The 20,070-nt window shown below is 42.1% G+C and overlaps 1 protein-coding gene across 10 annotated transcripts in view; it reads left to right on the top strand.

The window, feature by feature from the left end:
• The window catches only part of adgrv1 (adhesion G protein-coupled receptor V1), a 560,536-nt gene that overhangs the window by 233,409 nt on the left and 307,057 nt on the right, over nucleotides 1–20,070 (top strand). For all 10 annotated transcript variants that reach the window (XM_048527106.2, XM_048527099.2, XM_048527104.2 and 7 more), the window contains 5 exons: nucleotides 2,715–2,917; nucleotides 8,000–8,173; nucleotides 12,438–12,620; nucleotides 13,950–14,129; nucleotides 17,531–17,692. In XM_048527106.2, coding sequence (XP_048383063.2) covers nucleotides 2,715–2,917; nucleotides 8,000–8,173; nucleotides 12,438–12,620; nucleotides 13,950–14,129; nucleotides 17,531–17,692 — 902 coding nt within the window. The remainder of the gene's footprint in view (nucleotides 1–2,714; nucleotides 2,918–7,999; nucleotides 8,174–12,437; nucleotides 12,621–13,949; nucleotides 14,130–17,530; nucleotides 17,693–20,070) is intronic.

Below are 20,070 nucleotides of genomic sequence, written 5' to 3'. Positions count from 1 at the left end.
TAATTCTCATAGGATGGGACCCTAGAGAAAATGACCCTGACACCAACATATCCATCCTGACCCACCATCAGGACAGACCTGCCACAAATGGTGGCACACTGCTATACAGCCAGGATGCAGTTTGGCTGTGAGTTCTCAAAATTGACCTAGAGTCCCATGCAGTGCCATGGCATCATTGCCAAGGAAAGTCTTGCTGATTGCAGATTACACCCTCATATCCTACACAGCTGATGAATGAGTACTCTTTAGCAACTGAGAGTGGGAAGGGCACTGAGTGTGCTCTGGGTAGAAATGCAGTGAGCGTACCAACGAAAGGGAAAGAGATAAAAAGGGGTAGAGCTGGATGAACACAGCAGGCCAAGCAGCATCAGAGGAGCAGGAAGGTTGACGTTTCGAGCCTAGACCCTTCAATAAAAGGGAAAAACTATTTGACCTCATCTTCATGACAGATTCATCTGTCCCTATTCCAGCAAGGAAGAAGGATTCTAGAGAGGGCATAAATCAATGATGGTTAATGAGGAAAGTTGAGAATACCATGAAGTTGAAAGAAAAATAAAATATAGCAAAGACCACTGGTAAGCAAGAGGACTGGAAAAACTTTAAAACCTAATAAAAGATGACCAAAACAAAGTGAGAAGATAATTTTGAGGGTAAACTTGCAAGTAATATCAAAAAGGACAACAAGAGCTCCTTTAAATATGGAAAATGAAAGATGAATATCAGAGTGAACATTGACCTCTTTGAATATGTGGCTGTGGAAGTAATAGTTGGGAAGGAGGAAATGGCAGAGAAGTTAAATAAATACTTTGCATCAGTCTTCACTGTTGAAGAGGCTTATATAAATTTTAAAAATTACTAAATTATTAACGGGTAAAAGGAGAAGAGGAAATAAATACAATCATTATCACTTGAGAAAATGTGTTGGGATAATTAATGGGATTAAAAATTGTTAAGTGCCCTCGACCTGATGGGATGCATCATCAAGTAGTGAAAGAAAGTAGCTACAGGGATAGTGAATGCGCAGGTAGTAACCTTCCAGGATCCATTAGTTCCCAGAAAAGTCCCATAAGATTGGAAAGCTGCCAATGTAACACTTTTATTTAAAAAGGGAAGGGGACAGATAAAAAAAGTTAGCTTCATTTCTGCTATTTTGAAAATGTTAGAGTTTATTATGAAGGATGTAATAGCAAAGCATTTAAAAATACATAATATGATCAAGCAGAGACGGCATGGCTTCATGCAGTGGAAATCATACCTGACAGATTTATTAGAATTCATTGAGCAAGTGGCAAGGTGGATAGATAAAGGGGAAATAGTGGATGTAATATTTTTGGATTTTCAAAAGACATTTGATAAGGTACCACACATAAGAGCCCATGCTTTGGAAGGTGGTCTGTTAGCATGGATAGAGAATTCAAGACAGAGATTTTGGATCAGGGGACATTTTCAGGATGACACCCCATAACTAGTGGAGTGCCACAGGGATCACTGTAGGCACAATTATATATAATAATTTTCTGTCCACTGATGGTGCCAGACCTGCTGAATTTCTCCAGCAATTTCTGTTCTTATTTATTTCGGATCTTGGCATTTGCAGTTGTTTGTTTTATTACTTACAACATGTATTAATGACCTGAATGAGGAAAATAAATTTACTGTAACTAAGTTTGCAAATAACACAAAAATAGTTGGGCTGGCAAGTGGTGAAGATGACACAAATAGTCAGCCAAGAGGTGCAGAGAGTGGGCAAAAACATGGCAGATGGAATGTAATGTGTGAGAATGTGAGATTATGCAATTTGATAGAAAGATCAGAAGTGCTACATATTACTTAAATGGAGGAAGACTGCGGAAAGCGGCAGAATAAGGAATTTGGTGTCCTTACCAATGAATCAGAAAAAGCTAACATCCAAGTTCAGGGGGTAATAGGGAAAGTAAACGGAATATTGGCCTTTAATTCAAGAGGGACAGAGTATAGAAGGAGGGAGATTTTGCTGAAACTGTACAAAGTGCTAGTCAGACCACAGAATACTGTGAACAGTTTTGTATCCCTTATCTACGGAAAGATATATTGACATTGGAGGCAGTCCAGAGAAGCTTCGTTAAGCTAATACCATGAATGGAGGAACTGTCTAATAAGGAGAGATTTAGTAGGTTGGGCTGGGAATCTTTGGAGTTTAGAAGGATGAGGAGTAACCTTATTGAAACATCCAAGATTCTTGGATGACTTAACAGATGAGACACACAAACATTGTTTTCTCTTGTGCCAGAATCTAGGACCGAAAGTTATAATCTCTGAACAAGGAGTCGCACATTTTAGAGATGAAGAGGAATTTCTTCTCCCAGAGGGTAGTGAATCTGTAGAATTCTTCATTTCATAGGGCAGTTGAGGCTGGATTGCTGAGTACATTCAAGGCTGAGATTGATTCTAAACTTTGTAAAATGTGTGACAGCGAATAGGAGAGATAGTAGGAACTGCAAAAGGGTCTAGGCCCAAAACGTCAGCTTTCCTGCTCCTCTGGTGCTGCTTGGCCTGCTGTGTTGATCCAGCTTCACACCTTGTTGTCAACAGCAAATAGGATGTTTGTTTTAGATCTCTGCTGATTTCTATATTCATTAAAAGTATTACAGTGCAACTTTACCCAATATTGAGATTAAACTGTTTTGATGACTGCACATACAAGTTTTAATTATTTTTATTGTATGTTTTTACAGTTGATGCAATTAATATCACTTTAACAATTGTTCGCGAACAAGGATTTGTGGGAGATGTTGCTGTCCAGTACAGTACCAAACCAAATCTTTTGCTTCTACCTGTTAATCAAGCTACTGCAAACCAGGACTACATTGCAAGACAGGGCACATCAATTATAAAGGAGAATGACACTCAAGCTTTCATTAGATTTATAATACTATCTGTAAGTTTAGAAGAGCGGATGGTGATAAATATTCTTATTTTTAGAAGGCATTACTAGTAGTTTTTTTGTATATAGTACTCATAGTAAGGTAATAATGGATAGCTCTATTGTGGAAAAATGAGACAAAAACTTCATATGCTTACTGTTAATTCTTTCCATCAGTGTATTAGCCAACCTTGGATTGGTAATGAGAGAATATCGAATTAGTTTGTGACTGTCAAGGCAGCAGGTTTCCTGTAGCAGGTAACCCAGGAGATTTGAAAGTATCCTAAATCTGACTTCTATCTGAGGCTGATAAGGTTGCTTCAACACTGGTGAGCAGGAGTCAAATCTGCAAGCTGCGATTCCCCAGGGAAATGGTTTTTAGCAAATTGCTTTGGGAATGGATAGTAGCAGGATCAGGTATTCCACAACTCAGTGTGAGGCATTCTGCTTCTTCACAAATAACCTTGTTTTAAAAAATATACTTGTTTAAAAAAATAAGTTTTTGGCTGGTTTCATCACCTGAGCTTCTGTTTGCAGCAGGAGACAATACAAGATTTGGTCAGGAATACAATTAAAATTACATTAGGATATGACACTGCCATTGAAATTGTATCAGCAAGTAGGGTTTTGTGCAAGAAGACAGCTAAATAAAAGAGGTGGTGAATAAAAACAGTTCTAATCAACAAACTAATTCACAACCCTTCAAAGACTAGTTCTCTGTACCTACTAGGAATGAATAATTACATCAAGCAAATAGATTGTAATTCCAGGTATACAACAATAACTGCTGACGCTTAATTTTACTGGATAAAGCTCAAACGCCGTACACATACATACAGAAAGAAAAAAAACATGAGTGCCATGGATGGTAGGTAAGACTGGGATTGCAGTTCAGTGGTCTCTGTCACAGGATTCACTGAGATGATCCTTTTGACATCATTAGGACATGTTGATCCTTGATCTTCCTTCTCCAGGTACATTCCCTTAATTTGCAGGAGGTACAGGAAGACTGATTCAGGCTTAAAAGGCCTCTGATGTATTTGTTAAAAGTCACAATTGACAGTTAGTGGCAAGAAGAAATAAATTGGCTATCTGAAGGCTTGAGAAGTTTTTATGCTGCAGTGTAAAAACATTTTTTTCGTTCTGGAGGTCTGATGGGTTCTAACCTGAACTTTCACACTTCAAAGTTGTTCAGTGACTGAGGGCCCAACCACATAGGTATTGCAGTTATTTGGCATCAATAACTGGTCGCAATTTTACAATCAATTAACGACTTGTTGCTGGCTAAATTTCCATGTATACCCAACCCCTCGGCTCCAGCTCACCTCTGAAAAGGCTTTCCCTACTGCTTAAACTAACAGCAGTTAAAACATTATCAGAGATATTGGGAACTGCAGATGCTGGAGATTCCAAGATAATAAAATGTGAGGCTGGATGAACACAGCAGGCCAGGCAGCATCTCAGGAGCACAAAAGCTGACGTTTCGGGCCTAGACCCTTCATCAGAGAGGGGGATGGGGGGAGGGAACTGGAATAAATAGGGAGAGAGGGGGAGGCGGACCGAAGATGGAGAGTAAAGAAGATAGGTGGAGAGAGTGTAGGTGGGGAGGTAGGGGGGGGGATAGGTCAGTCCAGGGAAGACGGACAGGTCAAGGAGGTGGGATGAGGTTAGTAGGTAGCGGGGGGTGCGGCTTGGGGTGGGAGGAAGGGATGGGTGAGAGGAAGAACCGGTTAGGGAGGCAGAGACAGGTTGGACTGGTTTTGGGATGCAGTGGGTGGGGGGGAAGAGCTGGGCTGGTTGTGTGGTGCAGTGGGGGGAGGGGACGAACTGGGCTGGTTGAGGGATGCAGTAGGGGAAGGGGAGGTTTTGAAACTGGTGAAGTCCACATTGATTCCATATGGCTGCAGGGTTCCCAGGCGGAATATGAGTTGCTGTTCCTGCAACCTTCGGGTGGTATCATTGTGGCAGTGCAGGAGGCCCATGATGGACATGTCATCAAGAGAATGGGAGGGGGAGTGGAAATGGTTTGCGACTGGGAGGTGCAGTTGTTTTTTGCGAACTGAGCGGAGGTGTTCTGCAAAGCGGTCCCCAAGCCCCCGCTTGGTTTCCCCAATGTAGAGGAAGCCGCACCGGGTACAGTGGATGCAGTATACCACATTGGCAGATGTGCAGGTGAACCTCTGCTTGATGTGGAATGTCATCTTGGGGCCTGGGATGGGGGTGAGGGAGGAGGTGTGGGGACAAGTGTAGCATTTCCTGCGGTTGCAGGGGAAGGTGCCGGGTGTGGTGGGGTTGGAGGGCAGTGTGGAGCGAACAAGGGAGTCACGGAGAGAGTGGTCTCTCCGGAAAGCAGACAGGGGAGGGGATGGAAAAATGTCTTGGGTGGTGGGGTCGGATTGTAAATGGCGGAAGTGTCGGAGGATGATGCGTTGTATCCGGAGGTTGGTAGGGTGGTGTGTGAGAACGAGGGGGATCCTCTTGGGGCGGTTGTGGCGGGGGCGGGGTGTGAGGGATGTGTCGCGGGAAATGCGGGAGACGCGGTCAAGGGCGTTCTCGATCACCGTGGGGGGAAAGTTGCGGTCCTTAAAGAACTTGGACATCTGGGATGTGCGGGAGTGGAATGTCTTGTCGTGGGAGCAGATGCGGCGGAGGCGGAGGAATTGGGAATAGGGGATGGAATTTTTGCAGGAGGGTGGGTGGGAGGAGGTGTATTCTAGGTAGCTGTGGGAGTCGGTGGGCTTGAAATGGACATCAGTTACAAGCTGGTTGCCTGAGATGGAGACTGAGAGGTCCATCTCCAGATGGGCCATCTCCAGCACATCAGGAAGGTGAGGGATGTGCTGGAGATGGCCCATCTGGAGATGGACCTCTCAGTCTCCATCTCAGGCAACCAGCTTGTAACTGATGTCCATTTCAAGCCCACCGACTCCCACAGCTACCTAGAATACACCTCCTCCCACCCACCCTCCTGCAAAAATTCCATCCCCTATTCCCAATTCCTCCGCCTCCGCCGCATCTGCTCCCACGACAAGACATTCCACTCCCGCACATCCCAGATGTCCAAGTTCTTTAAGGACCGCAACTTTCCCCCCACGGTGATCGAGAACGCCCTTGACCGCGTCTCCCGCATTTCCCGCGACACATCCCTCACACCCCGTCCCCGCCACAACCGCCCCAAGAGGATCCCCCTCGTTCTCACACACCACCCTACCAACCTCCGGATACAACGCATCATCCTCCGACACTTCCGCCATTTACAATCCGACCCCACCACCCAAGACATTTTTCCATCCCCTCCCCTGTCTGCTTTCCGGAGAGACCACTCTCTCCGTGACTCCCTTGTTCGCTCCACACTGCCCTCCAACCCCACCACACCCGGCACCTTCCCCTGCAACCGCAGGAAATGCTACACTTGTCCCCACACCTCCTCCCTCACCCCCATCCCAGGCCCCAAGATGACATTCCACATCAAGCAGAGGTTCACCTGCACATCTGCCAATGTGGTATACTGCATCCACTGTACCCGGTGCGGCTTCCTCTACATTGGGGAAACCAAGCGGGGGCTTGGGGACCGCTTTGCAGAACACCTCCGCTCAGTTCGCAAAAAACAACTGCACCTCCCAGTCGCAAACCATTTCCACTCCCCCTCCCATTCTCTTGATGACATGTCCATCATGGGCCTCCTGCACTGCCACAATGATACCACCCGAAGGTTGCAGGAACAGCAACTCATATTCTGCCTGGGAACCCTGCAGCCATATGGTATCAATGTGGACTTCACCATTTTCAAAATCTCCCCTTCCCCTACTGCATCCCTCAACCAGCCCAGTTCGTCCCCTCCCCCCACTGCACCACACAACCAGCCCAGCTCTTCCCCCCCACCCACTGCATCCCAAAACCAGTCCAACCTGTCTCTGCCTCCCTAACCGGTTCTTCCTCTCACCCATCCCTTCCTCCCACCCCAAGCCTCACCCCCCGCTACCTACTAACCTCATCCCACCTCCTTGACCTGTCCGTCTTCCCTGGACTGACCTATCCCCTCCCTACCTCCCCACCTACACTCTCTCCACCTATCTTCTTTACTCTCCATCTTCGGTCCGCCTCCCCCTCTCTCCCTATTTATTCCAGTTCCCTCCCCCCATCCCCCTCTCTGATGAAGGGTCTAGGCCCGAAACGTCAGCTTTTGTGCTCCTGAGATGCTGCTTGGCCTGCTGTGTTCATCCAGCCTCACATTTTATTATCTTAGCAGTTAAAACATGATTGCTTTTTATAAAGAGCAGCATTCCTTCAATAATCCTTGGCTTTTAAACCATTCCTTCGCCTTATTTTGTCCACACTGAAAAATATAGAAAAATAAAAATATGGCCATCACATATCCAAAAAAAATCAAATGGAGATATGAACAGAATCTTTGGAAGGTTTATTTGAACTTATGATGTTTTCATATCGAGAGAGAATAACACATTATTTAAATGGTCGGTTGAACAAACATATTAAAGGGAAGAATGTACAGATATGGCAGTAAATTACGGAATTGCAAATGAGTAGATATTTTAACTTAATGAGCTGAAACTGTCATAGGTATTCTAGGTGACATAACATTCTGTAGTTTCATTTCTGTCTTCGGGTTAGAGCAGTAACCATGTAAACCAAGGGTCCAGAGCTTAATTCTCTCAAGGGCCTTTCAAACCCTGGCTGTCTTCAATATGAACACAATAGATGTTTAAAGGGCTGTTGGAGTGTAATGCTAATGTTCCTATGTCTGAGCCAGGACACTGAGGTTAAAGACCCATTTGCTTCAGAGATGTGTAATATCATTTATAATCAAGTTGATTAAAAATATCAAGTATCATTCCTTAGGCTTTTGTGACAGGGTGCTAGTGTCCCTGCCATTGAGCTAGGAGACCTTTGTTCAAGTCCCATCTCTGAAAATGTTGGTGAGAAAATGTCTAATATCATTTTTATGACCCTGTAAATTGAACAACAGTGTTTTTGATTCAAGTTATACTCCTATGATGTTACAGTATCAATATTGACCTTTTTAATAAACACATTGCTGTTTGGATTTTATGAAAAATGATATTTCTCATTTGATAGGATAACATTCCTGAATTACATGAAAGCTTTCTAGTTAATATTACCAGTGTCAAAGTGGCTAATACTGGATCTGGAAGACAACCCAGTTTGAAACACTTGGGAATGGAATTGGCAGAAGTAACAATTGAAGAGAATGACAACCCCAGAGGAGTCATCCAGTTCAATGTGACAAGGGTATGATTCTTCATTTGATATGGAGATAAAGTGTACTTTTTTACTGAAATACTGCATTTAAAGAATTTGAGGGTTGTTGATTATATGTTGTCTAATTATATGTTGTTCAAATTTTTACAGAGTGGTCATATTTTGGATCAAATTTGTTTTTTTTGGTCTGCTACATTAATCTACAGATTTTCCATGTGAGATAGACAAAGGTTTTAGTGCAATAGCCTCTGAAACCAACCACAGAGAACATGGTGTATGCTCATTGACTGTGTCTCAAGAAAGATGACAACTTTTTACAGCCTATGGTGTAAATGCTTTCTATGTTCAGTTATTGCTAACCGCACTGTTGATTGGCTGGATATTTCAGTAAGGGGAGAAATTGCAATGGCAAGCATTAGCTAAAGTTTGCCTACAATTCTTAAAAGAGAGTAAATGCAGGAAGTGAATCAAACCTCTGAGACAAAATATTATGGCACAACCCAGGATTGTGTGGTGTAGTGATAGTGTCCCCTCCTCAAGACTGGAATGTCCAGGTTCAAGTCCAAGTAAGAAAACCCTCAGCATGTTGAGGCCATTCAGGTATACTTGCCCTGTGGTTACCTGGCCAAATCTCCCAGGTTTCCACAACCCCTTCTCTGGATACAGGGCCTGCACTGAAATCTAGTGGGAGGGAGAAAAGGGGAAAGTCCTACTGAAGGCACTTCCGTGGCATGGGTGACATGTGAAGCTTTGAGTTTATATATATTTGATTGTTTTGGCCCTCCATCTGTTTGTTTGAGTCTCTGTGTGTAACCCTGGAAGTAATGATGCCAGCATGGTATCTAACTTCCTGTCCATACAGGATGTACCATGAATCAGTGTCTGCATTGAAAGCTGCTTGTAGCATATAGAAGCAAGATGAACAAGGTGTATATGGAGCAATGGTCTGTGCTGACACCATTGCCCCTCCTCTTGCAATATCCTTATTCTTTCCCTGGCCTCTGTAACCAAAAGTGTTGGTGTGAAGGAGATGGTCAACGATGCCTGAGGCAGGGAAGTGTGGCAGTATATTTGGAGCAGATGTATTAGGATGGCCGGAGATTAGAAGCCTGCATGCCTGAGACCTGTAAATTGCATGTGTGTAATGCTGCTTCCTTTTATAGGGCCTCACGTTGGTGGGTCATGCAGCTCTGTCCCTCACAAGTCATGGCACTTAGCAAACCCATTCCAAATGAGGTCACAGCCATTTTTCCTCTCATTATGTACTTTTGGATCCAGCATGATGGAGGGTGGTAGTGAACACTCTTTGGCCTGTGACATCCAGCTTGTGCTCCACTTGTTGCTCAGACCTTGAACATCCAGATCACCTTCCTGATACGTCTTCCATGAACCCCAAAGACTTTATACCCTCCTATACCTCTCCCAGCTTGTCTTTATGAGCCCTCATCAACCACCTTTCTGACCGCCCCCTCCCAAAGCCCCTGGCACATGAGGTGACCATGCCAAAGGTGTGATCATTCACTGTCTCTGCCCCAACTTGAAGCCAGGGTGCTCCTGACCCTGGGCAGACTCCCCTCCTCAATGACTCCTTTGCCATCCATACTTTACTGCAAACAACCCTTACAAATACAGTTGCTCCCTTTCCCAATAATCGCCAACCTCCCTTTGCCCCAGCCAGTGTCCTTTAATACAAACACATAGGTTTTCGTGTCTTCTACCCATGGCATTGAGTGGCCTTGTTGCTTTCCAGCCTCACCTCCCCGCCCTCATCCGGTTTCTATGGACAGATCTGACTGATGTCTGTTCATCTCCCCGATTCTGCATTACCTCTACAAACTGCTCTGGTTACTGTGGAGCCACAGGACTAATTGTGACCAACTCACTGAACTGCAGAGGCAGGAATCCCTGCCCAAGAACACCCTGACCTGACAGTGATAATGTTCAGTCCTCTGGTCTCTTATCAGAGGCTGAACTTGACTTACTGTGCCGAGTCACCCCCCCAGCCCCACCCCACCCCCCAGCCACCAACTTTGTAGGGAGAGTTAAATTCTTGTTAAGCAGTGTGGTGAAAATTTATCGAGGGTAGGCAGAAATGTGGAGTAATCAGGTCACCTGTGGAAGGACAGAGCAAGCTTGGGTGACAGAGTGGCCTACTTCTCATAATTGTTAAGTTCATATCAAAGAAAATTGACGGATGCTCAGTATGGTTCTTTAAGGAGCTGCCTGGAATGATGATGGGAATGGTGGAAATGGAATGTTCAATAGATACTGCATGAAATTATTGGAGAACATTTAGAAATGTGGAATGAGGAAAAGGTTAACAATTTCAGAGAAAGCTGGCAAGAAATGTGATAATTGAACATGAGTTACAGACGTTTGTACATGTGGAGCGAAGCCACCATACTTTACAATGTTTGATTCTGGGTCTGTTCCTGTTCTATATGTCCATCAATGGGAAAGGATGTAAGGAGAGCGAGAATAGCTTTCAAATTTGCAATTTTTTACCATTGCTGGCAGTATGGTACATAAGTGAGAAGACTAAAGAAAGTTGCCAGAAGAGGGTAGAACTCGATGTCAGTGAATGTGAATTAACACCAAATAGTCATATACTTTAAATGGGAATAAGTAGGTGATTTTTAAAAATATTCTTCTGTAGGGTGTGGATGTCACTGGCTGGTCAGCACTTATTGCCTCTCCCTAGTTGCCCTTGAGAATATGGTGATGAACTGCCATCTTGAGCCACTGCAGTTCATGTTATAGTCATAGAGATGTACAGCATGGAAACAGACCCTTAGGTCCCTCGTCCATGCTGACCAGATATCCTAAATTTATCTTGTTCCATTTAAAAGCATTTGGTCAATATCCCTCTAAACCCTTCCTAATCATGTACCCATCCAGACACCTCTTAAATGTTGTAATTGTACCCACGTCCAATGCCTCCTCTGGCAGCTCATTTCCATACACACACCACCCTCTATGTGAATAATTTGCTCCTTAGGTCTGGGGAGTTTCAGATTTTAACCCAGTGACACTGAAGAAATGGCAAAATGTTTCCAACTCAGGATGGTGAGTGGTTTGGAAGGGAACCTAGAGGCAGTGATGTTCCTGTGTATCTGCTGCCCTGGTCCTTCTAGATAGAAGTGGATGTGGATTTGGAAGGTGCCCTCTAGGGTATGTTGGTGAATTTCTGCACTGCATTCCCTTCACCTCTGGGTCTGGAATATTTTGCCTGCAGATTCTGATCTTCTGGTATTTTCTGTTTCTTTGCTGGTATTTAAAATCCAAGATTGATTACATCTAACAGGTTTTGTTTCCTCAAAGATTCATGGAAACAAAGAATAGTGCCAGAAAGAAATGGCATGAGAACATTGTAAACCTCAAGACAGGAACTAATGAAAATAGTTTGAGCAGTTGAAGGAAATTCTTGACACATGCTTATGGAACAATGTTGGCAGGCCATATATAATCTTTGGTGTAGGTAGGAGCATTGCAGTACACTTCAAAGAGAAAGGAATGTTGAACAGTGGAGCACTTGGCAACTTCCAGGGCTGGCTATAAGCATTTTGAGGGTATGTTTGTGTAAATCCATGGCTGCATTTGAGATCATCAGTGAAGTAGGATCAGAGCTAGTGTTGTGACCTTCTGCTAAATTCAAAATTGGAAAGGAGCCTTGATTTAGTGCTGATTTTTGTCTTTCTCACAAACAGCATCATGAAGCTAATGATGTGCTTTGAGACCAAAATGAAAACAAGATACTCTGTGCCACTTCCATTTACACTTGGGAAATTAGATTCCAGACTCCAATTACATTGTAATGCAAGCATATTTTGACCCTGAGCATTTTTTAACCACAGCCACAAAACATCCACACATTCACACAGACATATATAAATTATTGGCGATTACTTCTCAAATGATGAAGAAGGGTGCTCTTTTTCAAGAATTTTTAAGAGACTAGGAAAAGCACTGTTGTTCCTGTGTCCCTAGAAATATCTCACAACCCAAACAATTTAAACTTTGTAGAGGTAGTGATGTGGAAGTTAGTGGCATGTGTAAAATCTATTTAGACAAGACATGTTGACATTTCTGGAGTACTGTTCATAAGTGTGTAACAGTAAGATATACCTCAATTGTTTGGCTTGACACCAAAAAAAACTTGAAATTTTACATCATATAATATACATTCCTTTATAAGATGATGGGTTAGTCTAAAAACCTTTACCAATTCTGTGCAGTTTTAAGTCAGTGAAAGTGAAAATTAATTAGGTAATGTTGATTTCTGTCAAATCCACAGGATGAAACTGGTGCAATTATTGCTAATGAGGTGGCCCCTCCAAGAAATCTTCTACAATTACTAGTGATCAGAAGCTCTGGTACATTTGGGGAGATAAGTGTAGCTTGGGAAGCACGGCCAGGAAGTGCCAATTTCTCAGATTTCACACCATCTTATGGAAACCTCACCTTCACTAACGGAAGGGTAAGTTTGTGATTTGCACAGTTTACAGAAAAACCACATCACAGTAATAAATTGTTTAGTCTAACCAGTCCATGTTTATCCTTCACACAAACAACCATCCTAATCCCATCTCTTGCTTGAATATGCCTTTATCTCCACTTTCTTCAGCCATTTGTTAACCTATTCTGCTGAAGCATTGTCATGAGAGTAAGATTCAGTTTTGCTGGGAACTGAAAATGGACAGCAATGAATTGGAACTTGTTGTACACCCAACCTGGTGTAAAACATTTGTGGTGTATAAACAGGTGGCTGATCCATGATGAGCTGTTTTCTGACTCCACTGATATCGAATATTTTAGCTGCTTTATTCCTGCTTCAGACACTATACTGCATGCTGCATTCTACAGCCTCTCAACGTTCATGAAATCAATAATCTCCAGCTGTCTTTAATAAAGCTGTTTAGACTTTATATTTATTTCCCTTCCCAATAGGTGATAGTCCAAACATTTTATGCAGCAGTATAATTTTTCCTCTTTTATTTCTTAACTGTAACAAAATAGGTCTGTCCTTCATCTTTCAAAGGCCTCCGCACTCTCTCGCACTGTCATACTTTCCTGAATCAATACTGCAACCTTTCTTTCTTCTTTCCTATCTTGCTTAAATATCATATTCCAGTCCTCAGCCCTACCTTTATTTGAGTCTGTGATAATGGGAACTGCAGATGCTGGAGAATCCAAGATAATAAAATGTGAGGCTGGATGAACACAGCAGGCCCTGTGCTCCTGAGATGCTGCTGGCCCTGCTGTGTTCATCCAGCCTCAAATTTTATTATCATTTATTTGAGTCTAGTCTCCTTTATCACCGTAACATCTTACTCTTGTTGGCTGTGCTACCTCTGCCTGCTTTTTGTTTTATTCATTTGTGGTATGTGGGTCTTGCTGGCTGGCCAGTATTTATCACCCATCCCTAGCTGCCCTTGAGAAGGTGGTGGTGAGCTGCCTTCTTGAACCAAAGCAGCCCGTGTGCTGCTCTGTGTTTCCAAACATGCGTTGTAAATTGAATTTAGACCTCATTGCATTCCTCCTTAGCTTTGTTCCAACTAATGAAATAATACTTCCTACGTTAGTGATACCTGTCTCTGTCAGCTCGGTGCAAATCTTGTTTCTCCTACCTAATGTAATCTCAAGGCTGTCATTCCTTGTCAAGTTTCTTTAAACCTTCTGCAGCAGAATTTACAACATTTAACTCTGAACAAAGATGATTTTCCGGTCTTAAGCTCTATTAATTGCAAACTCATGACATGTAAACTCTCCGAATGTTGCATAATTTCATTATCCCATTTCTTTGTAGTCTTCTGCTGTCCTAGAGATCATTATAGTGGATGATAACTTGACAGAATTTCTGGAAACGTTCACTGTTTTCCTGACTCGAGTGACAGGAGGGGCCAAAATGGGAAAGGATATTATAGTTACCGTCAACATTCCAAACAATGACTCACCTGTTGGTGTGTTTCAGTTTGGGGAACAATCCGTGAGTAATCTTTTCTCTTTTGCTCAGTCTTTCTTATATATGACATTCAGTGGTTATATGTTGTTTGTAAAGAATCTGAGAAAGGATGGTAATCTCTAAAGTTAACAAAAAAGGTTATTTATTTGCATGTCAAATATCCCAATATCACAATTACATTGAATTGGTGTGGAAGTGAAATTAATTCCGAGTGGTAGTGCAAAATAAATTGAAGTCAGACATTTTTATACACAATATCCCAATATCCTTTTCTTTCAAGTCAATGGAAAATAAATCAGATGGAGTTTAAAATGGGCAAATAATACGCTATCGCATGCTTTGGGTGATTGTGTAAGACAGCTGTTATACCCACATTCTCAAGCGTTGTGTGGGATTTTAGTAAAATCGAAGGAATTAAAAACAGATAACGTTTGAGCAAGTTTAGAAAGGTTTCTTGAAGTTATTACATCATTAACAAACTAGTTTTTGAACATGTTGCCATTCTCTGCTATGATTTTTAGAAATCGTCGACAAGAATAGATTCTTTGGACTTTCTTTAACTATATGGTTCTATGAAGTTAGGTGAGACCACTGTGGCCATTTATTGGAGGTCCACTGAGATTAAGACACAATTGGCCACTTATCTCCCTGCTCGTCTGAGACATAATTCTCCAAAAATTACATTCTGAGAGCTGCTGGTTAAGCAGCCCTGGCAGTGTCATTGGTAACTGTGGCTAATGGCAGGACTGCATTTGTTTGAGGTCGTGGATTGGCAATGGAATCAAGATCAGCCCTGATCTTGCTGAATGGTGTTGGAGTCCCGAGGTGCTGAATGGTTTACTCCTTCTCTGAAATTGTATGTTTGCATGAGCTACAGGGACAAATTAAGTAGCAGGTTCATTGAGGCCTCATTGTCTGCACATAGTGAGTGCTGGGGTGAGGTTTGATTTGATGCTTAGAGGCAGAGATCTTACTCACGTTTTATCTGTTTCCACTGGGTGGGTGCTTCTGTTGGACAAGGAGAGAGTTTTCCCCTTGCCAGACCCAAGGCAAACCCTTGGGTCTTCCTAGTGTTAGGCCTGGTAGCATCAAAACCGAGAGGTGACAGCATGAGGCCTTGACTGGGCAGTGTTATTGCCACCCTGCACTTTCTGACCACAGCCTTCCTGCAAACTCACTTCTCATTTGGGGAGGCTGCATCGAGTTCCACCCCTACAATCAGAATGCCCCAGATTACTGAACAGATGACAGTTTCCCACATGGTGATAACTGTAGGAATTCCTTTGCTTGAAATTGCATTTGACCACTGCAGAATGGAATTGAATATTACACAAAGGAAAATCTCCTCCTTTATCAAGTATTACTTAAATCTTGAAAAAATGCAGAAAGCTGCAATACAAAGGGATTTGGGATAACTGGTGCATGAAATGCAGAAAATTAGCACACAGGCGGAGCAGGTAATCAGGAAAGCTAACAGAACATAGGCCCTTATTTTAATGGGGTTGGAGTATGACTGTACAAGATGTTGATGAGACCACATCTGGAGCTCCATGAGCAATTTCAATTGCTTTATTTAAGGAAGGATATTATTTTGTTGGAGGTAGTTCAGAAAATATTCACATGGATGATCCCTGTTATGGGGTGCTGTCTTTTGAGCAAAGGTTAAACATGTTGGGACTTTACCCACTGAAGTTTAGAAGATTGAGTGGTGAACTTATTGAAACATATAGGATTCTTAAGAGGCCTGTCAGGGTAAATGTTGAAAGGATATGTTTCCTTCATGGGAAGATCCAGGACCAGAGTGCATAGTCTCAGAACAAACTGGTGCTAATTTAATACATAGATGAGGAAGAATTCCTTCTCTCAGAATGTTGAGAATCTTTGGAACTCAGTGTTACAGAAAGCTGAGGAGCATAGTCCTTGTGCATTTTTAAAATTGAGGTAGATCTTGATCAGTAGGGGAGTCAAGGGTTATGGGGAAAATACAGGAAAGTGAATGTGAGGAATGTTGGATTAACCGTGATCCTATTGAATGGACGAGCAGGTACAAAGGCCTGGAGAGCCTACTCCTATTCCTTTTCGTTATGGTTTTTTTGTAAAGACAAAGGATCATTAGTAATTTAAATGATATAAGATTTCAGTTCTGTTCCACTGAATGTAAACCTCTAACATACAGTTTCTTTCACATGTTGATTCTGGCAGTAAATCAGTTAGCTTGCTTTTAAATGTAAAAGTAAACATGTCACATTCTTAGGAGGGAAGCTCTGGCAGGCAAGCAGTTGTGATTAATGGAGTTCTAGGAATTCAGAAGGCCCAAGCTGAGAAAGGGGAGAGTCCTAGCTATTGCTGGTAGTTTAATAGTATGGAAAGTATGGGAACGAAAAACATAGAGGTACAGCTGGGAATATCATTCAGGCATTGGAGCATGTCATCAAAGGAAATAAGGCTTTGGATTGCATATAACCATACCTTGCATGCAAGTGTTTGATAACAAGTGTATATTTGCAGTGTAAGCATTTCATTTCTAAACTTTGTCTTTTATATTCATCCAGAATATATAAAATTTAACAGCTGCAATATTTAGTTTTGAGCATCAGGGTAGAACTGCTTTCTCTGACTGCATTGACCTTTCCTTTTATTCACATTGTTTCTGATCGACATCACAAGATGAATGCGACAGTAGCTTGCATTTGTGCAGATCATCTCACTCATTCCTACTTGACATTGAAGTCCCATCAAAGTAAAGGTCATTTCTTAAGTCGTTGCAGCGATTTTGAATCCAACATTGACCTCAAAGCTTCATTTCACATTTTAGCCACTCTGCTGTGAAAGAAAATATAATTCTTATTCTTCTCCTTTGACCTATCCCATTTTATTTGAAATTACCATGATGCAGTTTGATTTCCCTTCTCCACCCCATTCTATCAATGACCCATTTCTCCTCCTATCTTGCACTTACATTTCTCACCATTTTATCCTCCCACCTGCCATCGGGACTTTCTCTGCTCCTTCTTGGCAGTAGCATTTCAGCACTTTCCTCACCATGTTTCCTCTGTCTACAACAGATAACCATATCATTCACCTTTTGAGTTACTTTCTTCATAGTCCCGTGGTCTTTACTGATCCCTGATTTACAGGTTCTTGATGTTGTTCTTTCCATTGCCTCCTTTAAAGGTTGATGCTCTTAAATCTGTCCTGGTCCTGGTCTGGTTTTATAATTTCATCCTGTGACACAAATCATCAGTTTAGTATATGTTTTCTGCAACATCTCCAGGTATTGTCTTGAATTCTTCTTATCCCTGATCACCAGCCTTGTATGATTACTTGTACTTTACATTATGTGATTTAACATTGTTTGCTTTGTTGATTGCTGCTTTGCAGTGATTGGACATGTTAATCACCCAATCTGTGTAATGTTCTCTTAGGTGGCTGTTGGAGAGCCAAAGACTGCTGATGATCCAGCTGGACTGGTGTCCTTCACAGTCAGTCGTGATGGCGGTTATGGTCCAGTCCAGATTGGTTGGCAAGTGGATGACTCTGCAGTCAATGACCTTGGTCCTCTTGCTGGAACACTATCATTCAATCAGGTACTGTACAGAGCACAATCACGATAATAAAGACCGACTAACAGAATGTACATCAGGACTTGATCAAACTGTAAGAAAACTGAACATCACCCTGTAACAGACTTCACTTAGCCAGTTGGTGCAGCACATTTTGTGCAGTTTAATTTAAATTTATCATTAATCATATTAAATGCAACTAGGCTAAGAAAGGAAATTACAAACAACAACAGAAATTGCTGGAACTGCCCAGGAAGCCTGGCAGCATCTGTGGAGAGAAATCAGAGTTACTGTTTTGGGTTGAGTGACCCTTCCACAGAACTGTTCTGAGGAAGGTTCATTCAGCCCAAAACATTAACTCTGATTTTTGTCCACAGATGCTGCCAGATCTGCTGGGCATTTCCAGCAATTTCTGTTTATATTTCTGATTTACAACATCTGCAGCTTGTTTGGTTATTAATCAGAATTACAACTTTTTGTTAATTTTAATAACCAAAGAAATTACGGGGAAATGAATGGGAAGAATGCGGAATGAGTGTGGATCATAAGCCCACAATAGGATTATGAATGCAGGAGAACAACTCCTTATCCTGCTGGCTCCATATTAAGGTTAGTTGAAAAAGAAGCAAAAATTATTTCTTTCAGTGACTTCCATTGTTATGGGACCACTGGTTAGACCTGAAAAGGAGTTGGAAAAATGCAATGGACTGTGCTGTAACCAATTTTATAGAGCAGTTGTCAAATCGTTTCGAAGGCCTTCATATGCAAGATGTGTACTTAATAATTAAAGTGAGTTTTGGTCCTCCAGAGACCAAAACCACAGGGAGTTAATAATGGATAAAAAGCTAATGCCAGATAAAATGAACAAATGTTTCACTTTTGTCTTCACTATGGAGCATAAAACATATTACAATAGCAACTGTATATTTGGAGGTGGAAGGGAGAGTGGAACATAGGAAAATTGCAATCAAGAGGGAATTGGTATAAAGCAAACCAGTGAAACTGTGGGCTGATAAGTTTGAGGGCCCATATGAATTTCATCCTAAGGCCTTAAGAGGATGATGTGTTAGTGCTAATTTTGCAAAATATGTTCAATTCTGAAGTGGTTCCATATCATTAAAAAGTAAAATAATTGAACTCCTCTATTCCAGAAGGGAGGGAGGCTGGAAGCAGGAAACCATAGGCCAGTTAGTTTTACAGAATCACAAAATCCTATATGTATAAAGTGGCCACTTAGCCCATTGTGTCTGTATTGGGCCTCTTGAGTGGTTTAACTTAGCACCAATCTTCTCCCTTTTCCCTATAACCCTGTTTCTATTTAAATACACTTATAATTCCTCAGTTGAACTTGCATCTACCACATCGTCAGGCAGAACATTCCATACCTAACTATTTGCTGTGTGAAAAATTTATTTCTCACCTTGTATTTGCTTCTTTTGCAAAACTTTTTAAAATTGTGCCGAACGGTCCTCGTTCTATTTGCGTGGGAACAGTTTCTCCCCTCTGACCGGACCAGGTTGGAATCAATCTCTAAAACAATTGCAGGTTTAGAAAAACTCAAGGTAATTGGAATGAGGCAGCATGGTTTTGACAAAGGGAAACCATGTTTAACAAGTCTATTACTGTTGTTTCAAGTTGTTTTAGAGAGGACTGTGCAGACACACAATACTTGAATTTCCAGCAAGCTGGATATGCTGTCATCTCAAGGGTTATTGTGGAAACAGAGAGCTTATTAATATGGACATATTGATATTAATATGAACAACAGATTTATCGGCAGAAAACAGAGAAGATACATCTATGGGTCTCTGTTCAATTAGCAGGATGCGATGAGTGAAATACAGAGCTCTGTACCTGGGCCTCAACATTTTACAATTTACCCCAGTGGCTTGGATAAGGAAAGTGAAGGGTTGATAGCTAGCTTCACAGGTGGCACCAAAGTAAGTAGAAAACTATATTGTAAAGGTGACATAAGAAAGTCGCAGACAGACATCGATAGGGTGAGTGAGTGACCCAAAATCTGTTGGTTTAGCCCTCCTCAGTTCAACCCTCCTGTCTTTTTACAGTCTGCCTCATTCTTACATTTCCCACTTGTATCTTATCCTGTGTTCAGGTTTAATAAGTTCCTCTCTCATAGAACATAAAACATAGAACATTATAGCACAGTACAGGCCCTTCAGCCCTCGATGTTGTGCCGACCTGTCATACCAATCTGAAGCCCATCTAACCTATACTATTCCACGTATGTCCATATGCTTGTCCAACGGCGACTTAAATGTACCTAAAGTTGGCGAATCTACTACCATTGCAGGCAAAGCGTTCCATTCCCTGACTACTCTCTCAGTAAAGAAACTATCTCTGACATCTGTCCTATATCCTTCACCCCTCAATTTAAAGCTATG

Source organism: Stegostoma tigrinum, chromosome 3 (genome assembly GCF_030684315.1).
Source record: "Stegostoma tigrinum isolate sSteTig4 chromosome 3, sSteTig4.hap1, whole genome shotgun sequence".
Classification (NCBI taxonomy): Eukaryota; Metazoa; Chordata; class Chondrichthyes; order Orectolobiformes; family Stegostomatidae; genus Stegostoma; species Stegostoma tigrinum.
This window is presented reverse-complemented; position numbering and strand designations above follow the sequence as displayed.